The sequence below is a fragment of the Oncorhynchus gorbuscha genome, linkage group LG14 (genome assembly GCF_021184085.1).
Source record: "Oncorhynchus gorbuscha isolate QuinsamMale2020 ecotype Even-year linkage group LG14, OgorEven_v1.0, whole genome shotgun sequence".
NCBI lineage: Eukaryota > Metazoa > Chordata > Actinopteri > Salmoniformes > Salmonidae > Oncorhynchus > Oncorhynchus gorbuscha.
The window spans coordinates 13,426,771-13,449,205 of NC_060186.1; the positions used below are offsets into that span (position 1 = coordinate 13,426,771).

The 22,435-nt window shown below is 44.8% G+C and overlaps 1 protein-coding gene and 2 gene segments (V, D, J or C); 1 reads left to right on the forward strand and 2 right to left on the reverse strand.

The window, feature by feature from the left end:
- LOC123995887 overlaps positions 1–4,890 on the reverse strand; it is a 34,409-nt gene extending 29,519 nt beyond the window's left edge. Inside the window, exon 1 of the mRNA XM_046299559.1 lies at positions 4,861–4,890. Within this exon, the coding sequence (XP_046155515.1) occupies positions 4,861–4,890 (30 nt within the window). The remainder of the gene's footprint in view (positions 1–4,860) is intronic.
- A 4,445-nt stretch (positions 4,891–9,335) lies between these two features.
- Positions 9,336–19,153, forward strand: LOC123995888. The segment is given in 3 exon segments: positions 9,336–9,522; positions 17,595–17,678; positions 18,630–19,153. Coding segments are annotated over 3 exon segments (591 nt in total).
- Positions 19,154–20,074: 921 nt separating this feature from the next.
- LOC123994470 lies at positions 20,075–22,435 on the reverse strand. The segment is given in 3 exon segments: positions 20,075–20,826; positions 22,066–22,214; positions 22,322–22,435. Coding segments are annotated over 3 exon segments (474 nt in total).

The window sequence follows — 22,435 nt, forward strand, 5'->3', positions numbered from 1 at the left end:
ATGTGTCCAGGAAACTGCCCCTAAGTCTACAAAGACATGCAGTAAACAGATTCAGATTTAAGATTTACTATTCAGTGTCAAGGTCGGGGTTCAGACCCAGGGCCCATAGCTTAATGATGAGCTTGGAGGGTACTATGGTGTTGAAGGCTGACCTATAGTCAATGATCAGCATTCTTACATAGCTATTCCTCTTGTCCAGATGGAATAGGGCAGTGTGCAGTGCGATGGTGATTGCAATGTCTGTGGATCTATTGGGGAGGCGTGCCAGGTGAAAACTGTTTCAGTGGGTCACTCAGTCAGTCTCAGCTATAAGACCAGCAGGGCTGTAAACCTTTACGGACATAGACAGAGGTTGGCCTGGTATCAACAGAAACTTGGAGACACTCTTAGACTCCTTACATATTTCATTAGTACCCGTAACTCTGGGATACTATCTAGATTCAGTGGCAGTGGATCTGGGAGTGACTTCACTCTGACCATCAGTGGAGTCCAGGCTGAAGATGCAGGAGATTACTACAGTCAGAGTGCACACTACTTAAGTGCCTGGGTGTTCACCCAGTGATATAGAGCCTGACAAAAACCTCCCTCAGTCAGATTGCACAGTGACTGTACTGATACAACTGGGACCTACTGCATGTGCTGAGGGGAAGACCCTGACATGGAACACTGATCAGTAGAGGGCAACTTTGAAAATGGTTGGAAAGTATCATAGAAATCACACGTCCTCCAACGTCAAATTATTTTCCACAACTGCGACCTGGCCAAGATAAAGCAAAGCAGTGCGACAAAAACACAGAGTTACACATGGGATAAACATACGTACAGTCAATAACACAATAGAAAAATATATGTACAGTGTGTGCAGATGTAGTAAAATTAGGGAGGTAAGGCAATAAATAGGCCATAGTGGTGAAATAATTACAATTTAGCATTAACACTGGAGTGACAGATGTGCAGATGATGACGTGCAAGTAGAGATACTGGGGTGCAAAAGAGCAAAACAATAAATACCAATATGGGAATGAGGTCGTTGGAAGGGCTTTTTACAGATGGGCTGTGTACAGGTGCAGTGATCGGTAAGCAGCTCTGACAGCTGATGCTTAAAGTTAGTGAGGGATTTTTGCAATTCGCTCCAGTCATTGGCAGCAGAGAACTGGAAGGAAAGGCGGGCAAAGGGGGTGTTGGCTTTGGGGATGACCAGTTAAATATACCCGCTGGAGCACGTGCTACGGGTGGGTGTTGCTATGGTGACCAGTGAGCTGATATAAGGCGGGGCTTTACCTAGCAATGACTTAGATGACCTGGAGCCAGTGGGTTTGGCGACGAATATGTAGCGAGGGCCGGACAACGAGAGCATACAGGTCGCAGTGCTGGGTAGTATATGGGGCTGTGGTGACAAAACGGATGGCACTGTGATAGACTACATCCAATTTGCTGAGTAGAGTGTTGGAGGCTATTTTGTAAGTGACATCACCGAAGTCAAGGTTCGAGTAGGATAGTCAGTTTTACGAGGGGATGTTTGGCAGCATGAGTGAAGGAGGCTTTGTTGCGAAATGGGAAGCCGATTCTAGATTTCATTTTGGATTGGAGATGCTTAATGTGAGTCTGGAAAGAGTTGACAGTCTAACCAGACACCTAGGTACAGTGGGGCAAAAAAGTATTTAGTCAGCCACAGATTGTGCAAGTTCTCCCACTTAAAAAGATGAGAGGCCTGTAATTTATCATAGGTACACTTCAACTATGACAGACAAAATGGGAGAAAAAAAAATCCAGAAAAATCACATTGTAGGATTTTTAATGAATTTATTTGCAAATTATGGTGGACAATAAGTATTTGGTCAATAACAAAAGTTTCTGAATACTTTGTTATATACGCTTTGTTGGCAATGACAGAGGTCAAACGTTTTCTGTAAGTCCTCACAAGTTTCACACACTGTTGTTGATATTTTGGCCCATTCCTCCATGCAGATCTCTAGAGCAGTGATGTTTTGGGGCTGTTGCTGGGCAACACGGACTATTATTTTTTTATTATTAATTTCAAACAAGGGCATGAGCATAATAAGAACTTACCAGTCCAAAACGATGTCCTCTCCCGTTCAAAAAATATTCCTCCACAATCGCAAAATTAATCGTCCTACAACAATCTCTGTCTCACTTTCCCAATCAATTTATTCTAAAATTGTGTGTACATCTGTATATCTAGACTTAAATTTAGCTTTCCCTGACTTAGTCGCAATAATGATTGATATATAAACAGCTGAATCTGCGCGTTTACCAAACAATGCAGTGCGTAATATGTGTTTCTCCTTCCGATATGAAACTTCAATAGCGAATGACTCTTTACGCTGGAGCTTACTACATGGGTTGGTTTTGCAACACATAAACATGACCTATTGCCGTTTACCTCAGCTCATTGGCTATCTACCCAGCTAGATTTCAAGACTATCAGTGGTCATTGGATTAAAATACAGTCAATCAATTAAACAGCAGGCAAATCATTGGTGCACAATGATGTCATGACTTGTTGTCTTCAAATCGGTTTCTTTCAGTCAATACGTCCCACGAAATGGCCCATCACATTTGATTGTGTTACAAACAAACCAGTTGATTGCTGTGAAACCAAACATGACTGGAAAAGTCACGTTCTGTGTGGGTTATTTACCTGGAATGTGTCGTTGAAAATGGAATGAGACGGAATTCATGACACAAGCGGTTCACAAAATGTTTCGTGTTAGGCTATTAAAAACAGATTTTATCAAACAAAAGATCATTCATTGTGTAACAACAAAGACGAAGACGAAGATCGAAGGTAAACGATTTATTTTAATGCAGTTTGTGAGTATGTTACGCCTGTGGTGATTGAAATTGTTTTTTTTTAATGGGGCTCTATGCTCAGATAATCGCATCGTATTCTTTCGCAGTAAATCATTTTTTAAATCTGACAACGCAGTTGGATTAGCAAGATTCTAGGCTTTCGATACATGTGAGACACTTGTATTTTCATGAATGTTTAATATGACTATTTATGTAGCGATTACCATATGTTGTGGAATTTCAGCCCGCTAGCGGGTTCCGTGCGCAGAGGGGTTAACCAGATTTCTCCAAATGTAACCTAACCGTCAATTCCCCAAATAAAGTTTTACTGACCTTGTTCGTAGGATGGGAAAAGCAATGTTAGATTCCATCACCGTCTCGTTCAACCTTTTTCAGGGGCCAAGTCTTTAAATTACGGGTCAAGACCCACCCGTGCACGGTTTTTGGCGTTACTACCGTCGGACGACAGATGCAGTTTTGGAAATCCGCTCAAATGACCAAATTGTCATGTAATTATTTAATCAATGTTCATAAATTCCAATTATATCTGTCTGATACCCAGAGATTGTAAAGTTCTGGTCTTAAATAAAACAGACAGAATTCCCAGCTCACAATTGATCAGATCCCAATTTATTTGCGAGAGCTCTCAAGTTCACAAATACCTTCCTTCTTATACCATCCTAAACTACACACATACATACACACCAACATGGATTTTCTCATGAGTCTAACCACAGTTTATAACCCCTCAGCTGACAGTTCCAGGCTCCCCCAGACACTATAACTCTGGAGGAGCTCTCCCTGTCCTATTCTTATCTCCACATACATTCCTTTCTTCCTAGGTACATGCCAATTAACCCCTTCCTAATCAACAAACATTATTTAATACTACAAGAAAGAATTCTTGCCAGTAATAGTGCAGTATACCTCATTTAGTCATTGATAACAATCCCATAACAGTTCAACACCATAGTACCCTCAAAGTTCATCACTAAGCTAAGGATCCTGGGACTAAACACCTCCCTCTGCATCTGGATCCTGGACTTCCTGACAGGCCGCCCCCAGGTGGTGAGGGTAGGTAGCAACACATCTGCCACGCTGATCCTCAACACTGGCGCTCCACAGGTGTGTGTGCTCTGTCCTCTCCTGTACTCCCTGTTCACCCATGACTGCATGGCCAGGCACAACCCCAACACCATCATTAAGTTTGCAGACGACACAACAGTGCTAGGCCTGATCACAGACAACTACGAGACAGGCCGGGTGGTGCCAAGATAACAACCTATCCTTCAACGTAACCAAGACTATTCTCATCGACAGGGCTGTAATGGAGCAGATTGAGAGTTTCAAGTTCCGTGGTGTCCACATCAACAACAAAGGGCACGACAAAGCCTATTCCCCCTCAGGAAACTAAAAATATTTGTCATGGGTCCTGAGATCCTCAAAAGGTTCTAAAGCTGCAACATCGAGAGCATCCTGACTGGTTGCATCACTGCCTGGTATGGCAATTGCTCGGCCTCTGACCGCAGGGCACTACAGAGGGTAGTGCGTACGGCTCAGTACATCACTGGGGCTAAGCTGCCTGCCATCCAGGACGTCTACACCAGGCGGTGTCAGAGGTGTGGCGGATGAATCAGAATTAGTTGGGTAACATAGATAATTAAGATGTTTTTTTGCATAATATGCTTATGTGAGATAATTGTTATTAGAATGTATCCCTTTGGACTAAAGTGTTGGCAGTTGAACATTTCCGTCAGCTGGTGGTCAGTCACCAGCTGAGGGACATCTCCCCAGAGAGGGGAGAGGTCAGGCTTGTCTTTCACATGTCCCTGGTGCTATGCAGAATATCAGTAAGGGCCGGCCAAGGGGCAGGGCTGAAGGTTTCGTATCGCGACACTTGGCGCCCAACGTGGGGCCCCACACCTCTATTTAAGACTCTACTACTACCTGAGTTAACGGCCCCTACCAGCGCTCTATTTCCAAACAACTTACTAAAGTAGGTATCTTTAAAGAGTTAGAGATATGGCTACGGCAGTACCAACCTACCCAGACGCAGGAAGAGCATTGGCTCTCCATGCGGACGAGGAGGAATTACAAAGGACTAGGCGAGCTAGTGCTTTTACACCTGCATTGTTTGCTGTTTGGGGTTTTAGGCTGGGTTTCTGTACAGCACTTTGAGATATCAGCTGATGTACGAAGGGCTATATAAATAAATTTGATTTGATTTGATTAGTGCCTTACCTTAAAAACCATCAGGATATTTCATCGTACCGGGTTTACCATGGGGTAAACTGAGAACGGTAGACCAGACAGCCATAAAATACCTTCTAGGATTTGAGGGTAGACAACTTTCGTTGTTGTATTTTCAATTTCAAAGTGTATAACTACTTTGAAATTGTATTATTTCCTTGGGAAAGTAAAGCTAACAGTGCATAAGTGTCACTATGGGCGTTGTATGAGAAAGAAATCCCTGAGAAATAAAGTACTATAGAGTTTATAACTAAATAGGAAATCTAAATAAATTCTCAAGGTAAAGAGCAATGGCGGGTTAGAGTCTACTCTTTGAGAAAAAAAAATCCCTGAGGAAACTAGAAAATACTATAGAGTTTATAACTAAAATAGGAAATTTATACAAACCTCAAGGTGAACATATGGCAACAGGAGTGAATTATTTTCAACGCCATCAAGGCAGGCAGACCTCGTAGTAATACAAAATTGTAGCGGTTTCTGGGGAAAGAGAGGCAGACCAAAATGCAGCGTGGTTAGTTTTGTACATCTTTAATAAAGATGAAAATACAACAATCTACAAAAAAAGAAATGTGAAAAACCGAAACAGTCCTATCTGGTGCCACAAACACAAAGACAGGAACAATCACCCACGAAACACTCAAAGAATATGGCTGCCTAAATATGGTTCCCAATCAGAGACAACGATAAACACCTGCCTCTGATTGAGAACCACTTCAGGCAACCATAGACTTTTCTAGATAACCCCACTAAACCACAAACCCAATACCTACAAAAATCCCAAGACAAAACACACCACTTAATAAACCCATGTCACACCCTGGCCTGACCAAAATAATAAAGAAAACACAAAATACAAAGACCAGGGGGTGACAGAGCCCCCCCCCCCCCCCAAGGTGCGCACACCAAAACCCATAGGGGAGGGTCCGAGTGGGCGTCTGTCCACGGTGGCGGCTCCTGCGCGTGACGTGGACCCCACTCCAATGAAGTCTTAGTCCGCATGCATCGCGTCCTTTGATTGGCGACCCTCGCCGCCGACCTTGGCCTAGTAACCCTCACCAAGGGCCCCACTGGACTGAGGGGCAGCTCGGGACTGAGGGGCAGCTCGGGACTGAGGGGCAGCTCGGGACTGAGGGGCAGCTCGGGACTGAGGGGCAGCTCGGGACTGAGGGGCAGCTCGGGACTGAGGGGCAGCTCGGGACTGAGGGGCAGCTCGGGACTGAGGGGCAGCTCGGGACTGAGGGGAAGCTCGGGACTGAGGGGAAGCTCGGGACTGAGGGGCAGCTCGGGACTGAGGGGAAGCGCGGGACTGAGAGGAAGCGCGGGACTGAGAGGAAGCTCAGGACTGAGAGGAAGCACAGTACTGAGAGGAAGCACAGGCAGGTAGTTGGCTCTGGCAGATCCTGGCTGGCTGGTGATTCTGGCAGATCCTGGATGACTGGCGGTTCTGGCAGATCCTGGCTGACTGGCGGATCCTGGCTGACTGGCGGATCTGGAGGATCCTGGCTGACTGGCGGATCCTGGCTGACTGGCGGATCTGGCTGCTCCATGCAGACTGGCGGCTCTGGCTGCTCCATGCAGACTGGCGGCTCTGGCTGCTCCATGCAGACTGGCGGCTCTGGCTGCTCCATGCAGACTGGCGGCTCTGGCTGCTCCATGCAGACTGGCGGCTCTGGCTGCTCCATGCAGACTGGCGGCTCTGGCTGCTCCATGCAGACTGGCGGCTCTGGCTGCTCCATGCAGACTGGCGGCTCTGGCAGCGCTGAACAGGCGGGAGACTCCGGCAGCGCAGTAGAGGAGGAAGGCTCTGGCAGCGCTAAACAAGCGGGAAACTGGAGACGCTGGCAACGCAGAACAGGCGGGAGACTCCGGCAGCGCTGTAGAGGAGGAAGGCTCTGGCAGCGCTGGACAGGCGAGGCACACTGTAGGCCTGATGCGTGGTGCTGGCACTGGTGGTACTGGGCCGAGGACACGCACAGGAAGCCTGGTGCAGGGAGCTGCCACCGGAGGGCTGGTGTGTGGAGGTGGCACAGGATGGACCGGACCGTGAAGGCGTACTGGAGATCTTGAGAGCAGGGCTGACACAGGACGTGCAATGCTAGGGAGTTGCACAGGAGGCCTGGTGCGTGAGGCTGGCACAATCTTCACCAGCCGACTAACACGCACCTCAGGACGAGTATGGAGAGCTGACCCAGGTGCCATCAAATCCCCAACACGCTCCATCGGACGAATTCCGTGACTAATGCACCAACACAGCAACTCCCTCATAACTCTCTCCTCCAATTTCCCCATTAACTCCTTCACAGTCTCAGCCTCGCTCACCTCTAACACCGGCTCTGGCTCTGGTTTCCTCCTTGGCTCCTTACAGGGGGAGTTGGTTCAGGTCTGACTCCTGACTCTGCCACACTCTCCCTGTGCCCCCCCCAAGACATTTTTGGGGCTGACTCTCGGGCTTCCATCCACGTCACCGTGCTGCCTCCTCATACCAGCGCCTCTCTGCCTTAGCCGCCTCCAGTTCTTCTTTGGGGCGGCGAGATTCTCCAGGCTGTGCCCAGGGTCCTTTTCCATCCAATATCTCCTCCCATGTCCAGAAATCCAGATTCCGCTGCTCCTGTTGCCGCTGCCTGTCACCACGCCACTTGGTCCTGTTGGTGTGGGTGATTCTGTTACGGTTTTCTTGCGGTGAAGGAGAGGCGGACCAAAATGCAGCGTGGTAATTTTGATACATGTTTAATAAAGATGAAAACGAACAATACAAAACAAGAAACGTAACACGAAAACCTAAACAGCCTATCTGGTGCAACAAACACAGAGACAGGAACAATCACCCACAAAACACTCAAAGAATATGGCTGCCTAAATATGGTTCCCAATCAGAGACAATGATAAACACCTGCCTCTGATTGAGAACCACTTCAGGCAACCATAGACTTTTCTAGAAAACCCCACTATACCACAATCCCAATACCTACAAAAAAAACAAGACAAGACACACCACATAATAAACCCATGTCACACCCTGGCCTGACCAAAATAAGAAAGAAAACACAAAATACAAAGACCAGGGCGTGACAGAAATTGGGTTCTAATAAAAGACATCCCAGAAAAAGAAGGGGGACCAGAGGATGTAAGTGTGTATTGTGGCAAAGTGGCCTTCTATGCACAGCCCTGGTACCCCATGGCAATGGCCCTGCTACAAGACGGGACTCCAACGAATCTAAGAGACACTAGTGTAATGTTGAGAGCCATGCAGGAAGATTTATGTTAAGTATTTAGGATATATTTTAAGCCAACAGGGCAGAAAAAAAGATGAAGGTACAAAAAGAGTGATTTTATAAGCATTAAATGTAATTTTGAAAATAAATATGTTGCAGTTCTTAGGGATAATAAAGTACTGTAGGTAATGGATCCCATACTACGCAACATATATAAAATTATTGATGAGACTGAGTTAAGATTAACCCAGGTTATTGTTAGATAAAATACAGTGGACTCCCGAAAGAGAGATTTCATTAGTACAGAAAACATATACTATGTTTACCAGCGTTTGGCCATTTCTAATCATTTGAAGGTTTGTCTTCAAATAGTAGAAAGATGACAAGAATATATGGCATCTGTTGTGACCCAGGGTCATTGAGAGTATCGGGTTAATTAAGTTGATCTATATAATTATCTTATAGGTTACTACATAGAAATGTTGAGTTCTATAAAATTCATTAGTGTAAACAGGGAGACAGTGAGACAGTCAGCCAATATTTGGAAACAGAGACCATATCTGGTACTGACAGTATTAGTTTCGGAAACAGGAAGCAGATGCGGAAGCGAAAAAGGCCGGTTTTAAACCACAGCCATTAAAAGCAGCAGTTAAGAGGAAGTTAAACATAGACATAACTACATTGAAAGAGCTGAGACAGATAGTGACCCATGTGCATATGTATTAGGTCAGTTAGACACTGACACAGGAGTAGGGGAATGGGACGTTACAGGGAAGTAAATAATGAAAAGAGTGGACACCTCAGGGTAAAACTTCAGGATGGACTTTAAAAAAGATATGAAAATAATAAACCACTTAGGGATAAATATGCTACAAGGAGAAGAAAATCTCCTCAGCTTATCGGACGCTAAATAATTATAAGTAAGGGTAGTCGTAAATATGAACCATTTTTTGTTCCAGACCAAATAGAGAGAGTCAGAACACACATAAAATAATTGAAGGAACATGTAAGCCAGTGAGAGAACATAACTGGGGCAGGTTAATGAGGAAAGAGAAGACAATGTGCTGTGTCTCCAAGCTTATAGCCATAGAGGATACAGAACCCGTCAGGGGTGACAAAAGAGAAAGGCACATGGTGAAATTGGGCTGGCAAATATACATTGCCCAGGACCCCAAAACCAAATTGGAATGTGTATACTCGTGCCACATGTTGGTGGACAGGAAAGCAGCTCCTGGAGAGGGAAGAGGTAGAAATTAATCTGCTCTACCTGATCCACAAGGAAAAATGAGAAGGTTGATTAACCTAATAAAAAGAAAACTAACCTCAAACACACAAGACCCTGGAGAGGGCACATCTAGACAAAGGGACACAGGCCATACTAGGTCCCCCATTTGTAAAAAAATAAATAAGAAAGAAAACAAAACTAACTAGAATGTCTCCCTCTGTTTCCATGGGTAAATGAGGCTGGGAGAATATAGAACCAGGCATAGGGAATGTAAGGTGGGATGGTGCTGGTGGGTAAGTATCCTTTCCACCATAATATTAGTACCCACCGCCATAATAATAGGACTAAACCTAGGGATAGTGTATGAAAAACAAGAGAGAGAATTAGTACAGGGACTAGAGATACTCCAAGAAAGCATTTACAAAGAGATGGGGCATACCCGTACAATGCACCATAACAAATGACTCACTGTGTCCAGGACACCCTTCAGTCAAGTTAAAACAGAGATATAATATTACGAAATGGACCTGAATCTGACCTGGGATCATAATAATACAATAGTGGTGTTGTGGAAATTAGTGACCAGTAACACACTCCAAGGGTATATAGTAAATATACCTAAAGGACCAGTACTGGTTAATCAGACATGTTAAAATGGACAATATATGAATTCATATAAAGGCGACCAGTGGAGGGGACAGCTGGGTGATGCAGAGAATATAACGGAGATCAAATTTATCTATGATCAAAGTACGACCAGTTCACCTTGGGAAAGTGTTGAGTGCCACAGTTTAAGACTGCTTTCAACACCTCAGCCTGGCCTAGGAGGATGAAACCAACGCGTTGGCCTCGGATGAGCAAAAATAGCATGAGCAAAAATGCATCAGCAAGTCATGCATCTGCAAGTTCAGCAATAACAACACCCCGTGAACCAGGCTAAAACAATACTAGCACCCTAGAGCGAGCTAAAAGGGAAGTGGCCCCCCCGACCACACTGGCGCGCGACAAAACAGAACTTAACCTAACACACACCGAGGGCCCAAGACAGGGTATGGATCAAGGGGGCTTAGATATATTATGGCTGAAAGGGAATAGCTCCAGGTACCGAGTAAGGCGCAGCACGCAGAGGCGAATTACAGGACCAAGCCCTGAAGCTAAATGGTTGAATGATATAGTGTTATACCTACACCCTGGAAATTCCTCCTCGTGGGATAATAGAATACTGGGAGGAAGGAAGGGTATTATTTTACCATATGCAAAAAATAGGACCTATAAGTATCCAGGATTTACTAGTGGCCCATTAGATAGATTCCACCGGATGGAATATGGAGTGTGGGGACATGACATTCCCCACTCCGCCAGTCCAGGAGAAAAACCAATAAAGTATTCCACCTCAGGATGGGTATGCCTTACGACACAGAATAATACAAACCCAGGGTTGGCCTATCCCAGGTCAACCCCATGGACAGCACTAGACCTTAGGAGTTTGAAAGAAAATTATCAACAAAGCCTTGAGATGGCCCAAAGAATGTGTGCTAAAGCCCCATTATGGAACTGGGGACAAGAACCAAATAACCCGTTCTATAGGAAAAAAGGGAAGACCGCCCAACAGTATTATGACCAATGGGTCATAATGGGTTAGACCCCCCGCGAATAAAACTGAGGCCTGGGCACGATACCATTGCATCTCAGCCCATGGCATATTGAAAGAATCAGGAATCCCCCACTTCCATAGATGGTCCGGGGGACATTATCCTTCACCTGGAATGCTGGGGGTAGCTCCGGCCTTCTCAGGCAGGAATGAGAACGCAAACCAAAAATTGGCAGACATGGTAAACGCACGGGGCGCCTGCCACTCCAGAGTATTGGCTGGAGGAGGTATTTAAAAACATATAAGAACACAGGACAAAATGGAACATGTGCATCAATTTGGATACAGTTTCCCCCCTATAGGAAGATTGAACACCGATACCCTTATATGGATGCAGGGATTACTGCTACAGAAATGGAATACAACCATGGGAAAAATGATTAGGAATGCATTAATAATGAAAGAAACGGGCATTAAAAACTTTGAAGCCAGCACTAGTATGAAGAGTACCACGGTGTCCAAAACATTTGACCCAATAGCAATGGGATGGGTTAAACGCCCGCTAGACCCCACTCCGTTAACCGGAGGATACGTACAATTAGCATGCCATGGAGGCATTCAATTCCATGTAAACCAAGGGGATATAGCTGGCACCAGGGATCAGACCCTTAGAACAGATCCCTCTCTAGCAGATTGACCGCCCGGTGGCTGATGGGAGGGTATAAGGAATGGGCCATAAAGCTAATGTGGCCACAACAGGACGAACCATGGGGAGACCTATGGGGAAAAGGGTCAGACTGGGATAAGAATATGACCCTGACTTGGAATATGTCCACGTGTAAACAGTTATTTGACAATGGTACGGTATCAGAAGGGTGCAGTATAATTAAACGAAACTTGGAACTGTTAAAAACTATGGGGCAGGAAAACTACTGTAACATATTGAAGAGAAGGTTCTGGGACGAAGGAGCAGATGGCATAACGTGGTATCGAGATGAGGACACCACTATGAGTAATGCTTTAGGAGTCAACTGGTTAACTAGAGCATGGGGAGGGTTTACCACAGGGATGGCTAAAAGGGCAAATGATGTAATAGTGGAGTCCCTACTTAACAAAATTTTTAAAGAACTCTGACCGATTGAAACACCGCTCCTGAGCTCGTGGGTCTCCCTGTCATCTTTTAAAGGTATTTAAGTTGAAGTATTATATTTTATTAGAGATAAGTGTTATCATTGTACCAGGCATTGTAGAGCATTAAGGCATTTGCATGTTTTTGATTAATGCTGTGTGTAACCAAGTAACAATTGTGTATTTTGAAGTGTGTTTGATTGTAAAAGACAAAAAACCGAGCGTTTCCAAAAATAAACGGTAGCCTTATTTTGTCTCGAGTAAAACGCCCTCCCAAGACAGTTAACTGACACTCCCCTCTACCGGGACACTGGAAACGGAGACCAATACTCCATGACAAAGTGAGTTACCATTAAAAGACAAGGAGGAAGGTGTGTCCAGTAGTGATTCATTAATTGTCTTATCGATCTATCTAAGTTTTATTATCCAAGTGATACATAGCCGACGGGCAGAGTAGTGAGACTAAGTTGACTAAAGGTCTTCACACTTTAAACTAGATACATCACAGAAGGGAAATACTCAACCTGAGGGAAATCATATAGAGACTGGTAGGAAGGAGGCTTAATAACAACTCAAGGATCCATTAGTGGTGTAAAAGGAGTCTAGAGGTTAAACGTGGGGTTCACACATCCCAGCTAGAGCTGGACCGTTGAGAGTGGCAAGGCAAAAGACCTCTCTTGGGGTTCACACATCCCAGCTAGAGCTGGACCGTTGAGAGTGACAAGGCAAAAGACCTCTCTTGGGGTTCACACATCCCAGCTAGAGCTGGACCGTTGAGAGTGGCAAGGCAAAAGACCTCTCTTGGGGTTCACACATCCCAGCTAGAGCTGGACCGTTGAGAGTGACAAGGCAAAAGACCTCTCTTGGGGTTCACACATCCCAGCTAGAGCTGGACCGTTGAGAGTGACAAGGCAAAAGACCTCTCGTGGGGTTCACACATCCCAGCTAGAGCTGGACCGTTGAGAGTGACAAGGCAAAAGACCTCTCTTGGGGTTCACACATCCCAGCTAGAGCTGGACCGTTGAGAGTGACAAGGCAAAAGACCTCTCTTGGGGTTCACACATCCCAGCTAGAGCTGGACCGTTGAGAGTGACAAGGCAAAAGACCTCTCTTGGGGTTCACACATCCCAGCTAGAGCTGGACCGTTGAGAGTGACAAGGCAAAAGACCTCTCTTGGGGTTCACACATCCCAGCTAGAGCTGGACCGTTGAGAGTGACAAGGCAAAAGACCTCTCTTGGGGTTCACACATCCCAGCTAGAGCTGGACCGTTGAGAGTGACAAGGCAAAAGACCTCTCTTGGGGTTCACACATCCCAGCTAGAGCTGGACCGTTGAGAGTGACAAGGCAAAAGACCTCTCTTGGGGTTCACACATCCCAGCTAGAGCTGGACCGTTGAGAGTGACAAGGCAAAAGACCTCTCTTGGGGTTCACACATCCCAGCTAGAGCTGGACCGTTGAGAGTGACAAGGCAAAAGACCTCTCTTGGGGTTCACACATCCCAGCTAGAGCTGGACCGTTGAGAGTGACAAGGCAAAAGACCTCTCTTGGGGTTCACACATCCCAGCTAGAGCTGGACCGTTGAGAGTGACAAGGCAAAAGACCTCTCTTGGGGTTCACACATCCCAGCTAGAGCTGGACCGTTGAGAGTGGCAAGGCAAAAGACCTCTCTTGGGGTTCACACATCCCAGCTAGAGCTGGACCGTTGAGAGTGGCAAGGCAAAAGACCTCTCTTGGGGTTCACACATCCCAGCTAGAGCTGGACCGTTGAGAGTGACAAGGCAAAAGACCTCTCTTGGGGTTCACACATCCCAGCTAGAGCTGGACCGTTGAGAGTGACCAGGCAAAAGACCTCTCTTGGGGTTCACACATCCCAGCTAGAGCTGGACCGTTGAGAGTGACAAGGCAAAAGACCTCTCTTGGGGTTCACACATCCCAGCTAGAGCTGGACCGTTGAGAGTGACAAGGCAAAAGACCTCTCTTGGGGTTCACACATCCCAGCTAGAGCTGGACCGTTGAGAGTGACAAGGCAAAAGACCTCTCTTGGGGTTCACACATCCCAGCTAGAGCTGGACCGTTGAGAGTGACAAGGCAAAAGACCTCTCTTGGGGTTCACACATCCCAGCTAGAGCTGGACCGTTGAGAGTGACAAGGCAAAAGACCTCTCTTGGGGTTCACACATCCCAGCTAGAGCTGGACCGTTGAGAGTGACAAGGCAAAAGACCTCTCTTGGGGTTCACACATCCCAGCTAGAGCTGGACCGTTGAGAGTGACAAGGCAAAAGACCTCTCTTGGGGTTCACACATCCCAGCTAGAGCTGGACCGTTGAGAGTGACAAGGCAAAAGACCTCTCTTGGGGTTCACACATCCCAGCTAGAGCTGGACCGTTGAGAGTGGCAAGGCAAAAGACCTCTCTTGGGGTTCACACATCCCAGCTAGAGCTGGACCGTTGAGAGTGGCAAGGCAAAAGACCTCTCTTGGGGTTCACACATCCCAGCTAGAGCTGGACCGTTGAGAGTGACAAGGCAAAAGACCTCTCTTGGGGTTCACACATCCCAGCTAGAGCTGGACCGTTGAGAGTGACAAGGCAAAAGACCTCTCTTGGGGTTCACACATCCCAGCTAGAGCTGGACCGTTGAGAGTGACAAGGCAAAAGACCTCTCTTGGGGTTCACACATCCCAGCTAGAGCTGGACCGTTGAGAGTGACAAGGCAAAAGACCTCTCTTGGGGTTCACACATCCCAGCTAGAGCTGGACCGTTGAGAGTGACAAGGCAAAAGACCTCTCTTGGGGTTCACACATCCCAGCTAGAGCTGGACCGTTGAGAGTGACAAGGCAAAAGACCTCTCTTGGGGTTCACACATCCCAGCTAGAGCTGGACCGTTGAGAGTGACAAGGCAAAAGACCTCTCTTGGGGTTCACACATCCCAGCTAGAGCTGGACCGTTGAGAGTGACAAGGCAAAAGACCTCTCTTGGGGTTCACACATCCCAGCTAGAGCTGGACCGTTGAGAGTGACAAGGCAAAAGACCTCTCTTGGGGTTCACACATCCCAGCTAGAGCTAGACCGTTGAGAGTGACAAGGCAAAAGACCTCTCTTGGGGTTCACACATCCCAGCTAGAGCTGGACCGTTGAGAGTGACCAGGCAAAAGACCTCTCTACGCGGACAACGTGTCGATAAAGAAAGAGAGGCAGGGCTACGCGAGCGGTCCTGGTTATACCGAGATAACCTGAAGTATCTATAGTGCCCTGTCCAATCCAGGGAACGGGACGATAACCACCTCTAGCACCCCGCTGACGGCCAAGGGGCGGGGCTGAAGGTTTCGTATCGCGACGAGATAGTGAATTGTTGAAAGTCATATGCTATTGCAAAGCTTCATTATTATTGTGTAGTTTAAGTATAACTCTGACTGGTGTGTGAAGTTTGTCTCTCTCTCCTCATTTGGTAATACAGAAATTAATCCACCACAGAGGAAGGCCCTAAAAATTGTCGAAGACCCCAGCAACCCCAGTCATAGACTGTTCTCTCTACTACCGCATGGCAAGCGCTACCGGAGTGCCAAGTCTAGGACAGAAAGGCTTCTCAACAGTTTTTACCCCCAAGCTAAAAGACTCTGTGAACAGGTAATCAAATGGCTTGGGGGTAAAACTGGCCAGCAGCATACCACCCTGCATACCACCCTGCATACCACTGCTGGCTTGCTCCTGAAGCTAAGCAGGATTGGTCCTGGTCAGTCCCTGGATGGGAGACCAGATGCTGCTGGAAGTGGTGTTGGAGGACCAGTAAGAGGCACTCTTTCCTCTGGTCTAAAAAATATCCCAATTCCCCAGGGCAGTGATTAGGGACACTACCCTGTGTAGGGTGCCGTCTTTCGGGTGGGATGTTAAACGGGTGTCCTGACTCTCAGAGGTCATTAAAGATTCCATGGTACGTCCTGGCTAAATTCCCAATCTGGCCTTCAAACCATCATGGTCACCTAATTACAATTGGCTCATTCATCCCCCCTCCTCTCCCCTGTAACTATTCCCCAGATGGTTGCTGTAAATGAGAACGTGTTCTGAGTCAACTTCCCTGGTAAAATAACAAATAAATACTTTTTATTTTTTTAAATGCCTACCCGGACTTGCATTGTGTTCCTCCCCAACACCTCTTTTTACGCTGCTGCTGCTCTCTGTTTATCATATATGCATAGTCACTTTAACTATCCAGTGCAACCGCACATTGGCTTACCAAGCTATCTGCATTGTGTCCAGCCACCCGCCACCCGCCAATCCCTCTTTTACGCTACTGATACTCTCTGTTCATGCATAGTCACTTTAACCATATCTACATGTACATACTACCTAAATCAGCCTGACTAACCGGTGTCTGTATGTGGCCTCGCTACTTTTATAGCCTTTCTACTGTATATAGCCTGTCTTTTTACTGTTGTTTTATTTCTTTACTTACCTATTGTTCACCTAACACCCTTTTGCACTATTGGTTAGAGCCTGTAAGTAAGCATTTCACTGTAAGGTCTACACCTGTTGTATTCGGCGCATGTTACAAATAAACTTTGATTTGAAGTCCCTGTCATTTGTAGAGACTAGAGAAGCCATTGTAAGGGGATTAGAGCATCCCCACATGGTGCTAGTTCTGGAAACAGTTGTGTTTTACAGCTGAGTGTTATAGTATAATAGTGAATATTATCAGTAGTGCTGTGTGCTAAATTAACTGTTTTGAGATTAAATTGTACATGTCTTCTTTACTCGGAGTTCAATAGGAGTACAGGTGTCCCTATATAAGAGGACGCTTCCCCTCAATCAGCCTCCCATTATCTACAGTGACAGGACTGGACTGAAGAAGCCTAGAAGATAAGAAATCTCAGGACCAACCCGTCATCGATATTGTGTTGTTGACATCGCCCTTCAATGAGCACATCTTTTCCAGTGTTAAACTCACAGGGTTATAAACACTCCCAGAGCACTGAAGCATGTGCTGCCAATGCAAAGTGTTTTATGTAAATAATATTCCTGTTAAGGCCCCACATTCAGAACTGTTAAACATGTAACTATTTACAGATTATACAGACACAGACTATTTTCTAATGTTGTAAATACCTTATACTGTAAATCAGTGATCCAATATGAAAATTGTATTATCTTCGTTCTTCAGTAGATTATACTCCTAACCCAGGACTATCAATCCCTATTGTATTATACTAGTACTTCAGTACTATCGGTACCTATTGTATTATACGAGTACTTCAGTGGAATCAGTCCCTATTGTATTATATTGGTACTTCAGTACTATCAATTCCTATTGTATTATTCTAGTGCTTCAGAACTATTAGGGTGGAACTGAGAGTGTTCTGTGTGTAGGTGCTCACTCTTGAGTGAAGGAGGTTTTTGTACGGCGAATTCACCAGAATGAATCACCGTGGTGGACATTTGGAAGAGGCACAAAACTGGTGCTGAAAAGTAAGTACACTTTTTGTCTTCTATTATACAAAAAAATGAAATCTTGCTATTGAACAAAGTTATGAAATGTTATGTTCTCCAGAGGAAATACTTTTAGGCTATATCTTTTTAGAAATGTCTGTGGACAGATTGGCAGATTGGTAGAGGGCAGAGAAGTGAGAGAATTGTTCACATATCACCAAGTTTATTTGGCAATAAAGTATTCTGACGTGCGATTTAAAAAGAGCACATTTTGATATACAGTATTGCATATCACCTCACTGTTCTGTCAAGATGTAGCAACTACTATTTCTAATTTAAAAGCAACACTTTGTATTGTCATCATAGTCGTTAACACCGACATGGCTTAAAGTTGAACGTCATCTATACATTTACATTTAAGTCATTTAGCAGACGCTCTTATCCAGAGCGACTTACAATTTGTTTTGAATAGTATTTTGAGGTCATTGTGTCTTGTGTCTCAGAGTAGAATTGACTAAATTGATTTGGAGATTTACACTGTGAATAGTCATTCTGATTATTAAATTGGAATATGTGATATCTCTTTACAGCAAATGTCTCTGTAGAAATAGGGGCCATTTGCCAGACACATTAAACCTAGTCCTGGACTAGTCTCGGATAAGGCTTCGCCTGTGTCCTCGAAACCCCCTCCTCGTGTTTTGTTGCTCTTGGTGGACTAAACTGTAGAGCATGAATGCAACACACATTTTTCTGATGGATTGTTTTGTCCAACATTTTTTATATTTTTGCCTTTATCTTTATAGATTCCTTGTTTTGTTGTTGTCAGTTGTTCTCGGTACTGTATCTAATTGTTTATCCTGTGTGTATTACTACTCCTCACCTCCTTTCTCTCTCTCTCCCTCTCTCATATCCTCTTATCTCCTCTCCTTATATATTCCATCAAGGAGTAGTACTGGCTGACCCTGCTCTCTCATCTCTCCCCTCCTCCAGCTGGTCCCTCTGTCAGGCCCACAGTGTCTCTGCTCCCCCCGTCCTCTGAGCAGCTCTCTGGGAGCTCGGCTACTCTGGCCTGCCTGCTGAGTGGCTACTCCCCCCAGGGGGCGATGGTGAGCTGGGAGGTGGACGGAGCGGAGGTGAAGGAGGGGATCCTGACCACCACAGAAGAAGAGAAGGGCGGCCGCTACAGCCGCAGCAGCACCCTGACCCTGAGCAAGGCACGCTGGGAAGAGGGGGAGGTGTACACCTGCAGGGTCGCCCATGATGACACCAGTGATGCGGCCGCCTTCCGTAAAAGTCAGTGTAGCATCTAGAGACAGGAGAAGCCATTGTAGGGGTCTAGAGAGTCCCCACATGGTGCTAGTTCTGGAAACATTACTGTTTTACAGCTGAATGTTACAGCATAAAAGTGAATAGTATCAGTAGTGCTGTGTGCTAAATTAACTCTTTTTAGACTCAGTTGTTCATGTCTTCTTGCCTTTGAATTAAAATAAAGCTGGTTTTGATTGAAAACTAACCCCAATAGTTCATTTAATCATCACTCCAGTCATCACTATCTCATAAATAGGCAGCACATTTCATACTAATTGATATCAATCAGGTTCTATCGTTTCAGCATTGTAGCATATAGCTCCTCTCATGTTTTCAAACATAATTTAAAGGACATCTGATCCAACAAATATTCTGCAATCATTTCTACAACTGAATGATCCTGTTGTACTGTAGCACCAGTACCAGTGATGATAATGTGTGATATTTGATAATAAACCTCGAAGATCTGCTCTCAGAACTCACACTGCCAAACAGTTTTTCCATAACATATATATTCATCATGTTTTATTCCTAATATGATTTTACTAAATTCAATGTTTTTGCTATGGTTTTCAATGTGGGGGTCTTCTCTACCTCCAAGCCCCGGGAACAGAGTGAACATCTGGTGACACTGCTGCTCTATTCTGGGACAAGCAGAAACACCCAGCCCTGTCTATGGAAATCTCAGTTTCACTCCCACAGTTCCCTGTCTAGTTTCAATTTCACTGCCTGGACTGGGCCAGATATGAGTGGGTGAACTAGTTTTACTGTAACCTCTGAGGTGGATTCAAGGAAGGGGACTTTCTTACACCGAATAAACCACCATTTAATAGATGAGATAAGATGGTCATTTGTCACGAACGTGAGAAGGGACAAACCAAGGCGCAGCAGATGTTGAGTTCCACGTATTTATTATAAAGTGAAACTTATCAAAAACAAAAAATCAATAGACTAACAACGAAACATGGTGCACATGCACAAAACACAAAATAATATCCCACAAACACAGGTGGGAAAAATGCTACCTAAATATGATCCCCAATTAGAGACAATGATTACCAGCATCCTCTAATTGGGAATCATACAAATCCCCAACATAGAAAAATAAACTAGAAAACCACATAGAAATAATTAACTAGAATACCCCCAGTCACAACCTGACCTACTACACCATAGAGAAACAAAGGCTCTTTATGGTCAGGGTGTGACAGTATTACTAACGACAGGCATTGACAGTTACTGACATGAGTCTAATGTCTGAGCTCCACATCTTTTTCTTTCATACATGGGGGGGAAGTGGAGGCTGAAATGTTTCACATTTTTTGGACTTCTGCGACTCTGTGGGGTTACTTCTCATATTTACACTGAGGTGTCATGACAATATGGCAATAATCATCTGTAATTTAATCAGGATACTGATGATAATGATTATGATAACAGAGAACATTTTGTCTGAATTATCGCTTTCTAATCACATTGTCAAATGCCAGAGTTGATCTCCTCTACAGTACATCCCAGCGGTAGCAGTATAGTCACTGTGCAGTCTGACTGAGGGAGGTTTTTGTACGGCTCTGTATCACTGTGTGAACACTGCACCTGTGTGGTCACTCTGACAGTAGTAATCTCCTGCATCTTCAGCCTGGACTCCACTGATGGTCAGAGTGAAGTTACTCCCAGATCCACTGCCACTGAATCTAGATGGAGTCCCAGACTGAAGGAATTTAGCCCAAGATATTTGGAGTTTAGGAGCTTCTCCAGGTTTATGTTGATACCAGAAAATATGGTTATTTGTATGCACATTACTGCTGGTTTTACAGTTCAGAGAGACTGTCTGTCCTGGGAGAACAGCTTTCAGTGACAGTGATCTGTCCTCTGGATTCTGAAAAAGGAATTAAAAACACAATTAATTATTAAATACATATTGTTCTGAATATACATATTAAAAAGTCATATATATTCATCATTTGTGTACGTATCTTGAATTATGTTTTGTGCAAAAAAAAAAAATCTACAACATTGTAACCTTGAAAGCAGAGGGCCAGTGACCAGATGAAGATCGTGATAAAAGTCATGGTTGTTGTGGGTTCTGTTGTCATGAAGGACTGCTCTCAGTCATTAAGTGGTAAACTCACAGGGAAATAAACACTCCCAGACCACTGAAGCATGTGCTGTTAATGCAAAGTGTCCTCTCTATGCAAATGGTAATCCGAGGAACAACCAACACCATCAATGCTGAGAACCGGATTTGTTTCAACGGCTATCTCACCATGGTATATAACAATAACGTACGATTAAGCAAAAAGTAAGTGATTGTGCTTCCAGAATTCTAGTGGCTACTTACTATGGGGCTCCAGACAATCTGTTGAGGATAAAATAGGATTTTGTTTGTCTCCCCCCAGTGGTTAGAGCTGGTAACAACAGAAACCTCAGTGTTTCGGTGAATGTAGATAGAGATAAAAACCCACTGAGAGAAAGATATCCCACAGTAACAGAGATTATACAGTAGCATAACAGTCAGGCAATCAAACCCCACTCAAAGGAATTTAAATCTAAATGAGTTCACTTGAAACTAGGCCTAAAAGCACAAAGATTGCTTAAACACCAATGTGCATAAAATACACAAATATATGCATAATAGCAAGCCTATTGTTTTGCAAATCTTAATGCAAAATCAAGATGTCCAGAATGTCATGTGGTTTTGACCAATTCTCGTTAAAGGATTCACTCAAGCCAATCCCATTGAAAGGTTTTGTTAAGTTCTATACATGACATAAATGCATTCAGATAGTCCATTACACTTAGATTTAAGCACCTATACAAAGGGTTAAATAAGTGTTTGATTTCAGACAAAAAAAGTGGGATGGATGTTGAGTTTCTTAACAAAGCAACAGTGCCTCTTTGATAGATTACAGAACCTCTCCGAAAACAAACGCAGGAGAGAAGAGACAGGTCATTGTTTAAACACCTCTTTTCCAGAAGTCATTGTTGAGTCATTGCAGCTTTCCTGTGGTGCTACAAAACTGTCTTGAGATGATCCCTAATGCTTCCTCTGTCAGATTGAAATAATACTGCCTGATTCTGGAGAGCCTAAAAAGAGATTAGGAGATTGTTTGCTTACCTGTTCCTTGTACTTGTCCACCTGGGACCTCTCGCATGTCTGTGGCACCGTTCGATTTCTCAGCCAGAGAATCACAGGATAGACACTTGTTCCCAAATATTTGCACAAACTGATCATAGAATTTGCACTCCTCTTCTTCCCCTCCAACCCTGGGAAAATAGAACGTAATATTTGGTTGTTGACTCAATGCTTATTCCTCATATCTGGTTGGTTAATGAGCTTTGCTTATCTAACATGAGCATAGCAAACCTCTGACCATGAAAACACAACTGTTCCATCAGTATGTCGTCTTCATAATCAATTCGCAATTATATATTGTGGTTATCAATGTCATATCCATATCTTATCCCCCATGGCTTACTGACTGCTC